Genomic DNA, 2,625 nt, shown 5'->3' with positions numbered 1-2,625 from the left:
GCAACCAGTCTGAAAAATCAGAGAAGAAGCCGGAGGTGAACAAAGAGATCTCTGAACAACACTTCTCAGCATCGTCTCCGTTGGACCCGCGCGCCGTGGTTTTGATGGACCCCAACTCTGACCCCCTACCTCAGCTCCTGGACTTTGATGAGGCGCAGCGCCAAAAGGCGTTTGACAGCAAGGTGTTCTGCTGTGGGATCTGTTTCTCAGATAAGCTGGGCTGTAACTGTCTCTGCTTCAAGGGGTGCCAACATGTTTACTGCAACACGTGCATGAAGGAGTACTTTCAGATACAAATACGGGACGGCAATGTCCAGTGCCTTAACTGCCCTGAGCCCAAATGTACCTCATTAGCTACTCCATCACAGGTAAGAACTGCAGATTAAATTGGAGTTTTCTTAGATTATCTGTTTACAACAATTTTTTTTTTTTTACTTTAATATTCAGGTGAAACAGCTTGTAGATGACGAGCTGTTTGCGCGCTATGACCGTCTGCTCCTGCAGTCGAGTTTGGACCTCATGGCTGACGTGGTGTACTGTCCCCGTCAATCCTGTGGCACCGCTGTAATGGTGGAGCCAGACACAACTATGGGCATTTGCTCAGCTTGTCAGTATGCTTTCTGCACACTGTGCAAACTGGGCTATCACGGTGTGTCCCATTGTAAAATAACTGCAGGTAATGATCATTCCTCTCATTGTATTTATACTTTAAAAGTATTTTGCAGAAAGGAAAGCTTTATCAATGAGCCCAGTGTAATATATGCTAAAAAGAAATTCAATCTCATATACAAGATAAGGAACTGAAATAAGCAAATAAATTGTTTTGCTTCTTAGACGATCTGCGTAACCTAAGAGACGAGTACTTGTCAGCCACCCCTGAGGGGCAGAAGTTTATGGAGCAACGCTTTGGGAAGAGGGTGGTCCAAAAAGCAGTGGAGGAATCTTTCAGCAGAGACTGGCTCAAAGAGAACTGCAAAAACTGCCCACGCTGTGGAACCAACATACAGGTAGCCTTTACTTTCCCCTAGAGGTGACAAACCTTCAGCAAACTTGGACCACTGAAAACAGTTTGTGTCTGAATGACAGCTTGTTTTTTGTAATGACATGGCTTTTTTTTTTTGGTGTGTTTTTCAGAAAGTGGATGGCTGTAACAAGATGACGTGTACGTCTTGTAAACAGTATTTCTGCTGGCTGTGCCTTGGTGTCCTCAGCAAAGTCAACCCATACAGTCACTTTAACAACCCAGCTTCACCCTGTTATAACCAGTAAGTCTGCTGCTTATGAATGCATCTATTTTCATTTTATATCCAACTTCTTGAATTTATATGTTTTCAGTGTTTCCCACAGGACTTTAGGAGACTGTGGTGGGAGAGTCTCTGACCCTCGGGGGCTTTGCACATTTTTTAGCGTGGTGTATCCCACTAAAAAGGGAACGCCGTTGTTTTTTTGTTTTGTTTTTTTACATTGGGCCCTTCATTTCACGTTATTACATCATGTTCTACTCACCCATATGAGTTTTGTTTCATTTGGAGCTGTTCTGAAGATATTCTGTTGGGCAAGGCACAAACTAAACTGTTCATAATGTATTATTTATGGTACACCAGCATTCATAACATGTAGGCGAATCGCTGTCCCCCAGACATACGCGGTTATATTTATTATATTTATATCTTTTAAAAACGTAGAGGCGTGTGTACCTGTCCCATCAACCAGGAATCAGAAATACTTGAATAATCCCAGGGAGAAATTACTTTCCTTACATTACTCCATCTGTAATAGAGTGACTATAGGACCAGGTTGATATAACACAATTTCATACAATATATATAATTAGGGGGTCCCCGCTCCATCTTGTCATCAGTTTGGGGGTCCTTGGCCTTGAAAACGTTGAAGACCCCTGTTTTAGACCAATAACATTTCACATTTACATCCCGCTCACTCGCTGGGGGTAAACATGCTGTGGCTCTGACTGCAGCGCTAAGAGGGACTCCTGCGGGGTTGGGACGGGGAGGCGCCCCATGGCAGCACCTGCAGCTGGAGGACAAGAGTAGGAGCGATACGTGTTTTCACCTAAGAGTCTCTTTAGGCCGCCAGTGACACCAGAAAAGTCACTAGATTTGTTGTTAGTCGCTTTTTTGAAAAAGAGTCGCTGGAGGGGTCTAAAAAGTTGCTAAATATAGCGACAAAGTCGCTGAGTTGGCAACCCTGACCGGGCGTTTGGCGCTTGGAGTAGGTCTCACCCGGGGAGTAGAACCGCCACTGACCATCTATGAGCGTGGCATGCTGTCACTTGGTTACGGCCGTAAACAATTTGTCTCTCTATGGCGCTGGGTTACGGGGTGTATGAAAGTACACTTGTGGAATGGTCGGATAAACACAGATATTTTTGTTGTTGTTGTTGTTTCTCTCTCTCTCTTTATATGAGACTATGGTGGGCCCAAATGAGACTGGTGGGCCGTCTCATTCATTATTGGGAAACTCTGGGCGTTTCTCAATATGCGTTCTTGAGCGTTCTTGTGTGCTCGTGTACTCGTGACACGTCATCAGCCTCAGCCCGAGTACCGTTCCAATTCTCAAGAACGCCAGATCGAGAACGCAACAAATCCCCGGATGTTGTTCTCACCC

The 2,625-nt window shown here is 44.9% G+C and overlaps 1 protein-coding gene across 1 annotated transcript in view; it reads left to right on the top strand.

Annotated features, from left to right (window-relative positions):
• rnf14 (ring finger protein 14) overlaps window positions 1–2,625 on the top strand; it is a 13,587-nt gene that overhangs the window by 7,922 nt on the left and 3,040 nt on the right. The window contains exons 5-8 of the mRNA XM_015404529.1: window positions 1–368; window positions 448–676; window positions 835–1,007; window positions 1,135–1,265. The exon at window positions 1–368 is cut by the window's left edge and continues 14 nt beyond it. Coding sequence (XP_015260015.1) covers window positions 1–368; window positions 448–676; window positions 835–1,007; window positions 1,135–1,265 — 901 coding nt within the window. The remainder of the gene's footprint in view (window positions 369–447; window positions 677–834; window positions 1,008–1,134; window positions 1,266–2,625) is intronic.

Source organism: Cyprinodon variegatus, unplaced genomic scaffold (genome assembly GCF_000732505.1).
Source record: "Cyprinodon variegatus isolate N-32 unplaced genomic scaffold, C_variegatus-1.0 Scaffold36, whole genome shotgun sequence".
Lineage (NCBI taxonomy): Eukaryota > Metazoa > Chordata > Actinopteri > Cyprinodontiformes > Cyprinodontidae > Cyprinodon > Cyprinodon variegatus.
The sequence above is the reverse complement of the archived record's forward strand: the minus strand, read 5'-3'. Positions and strand labels throughout refer to the sequence as shown.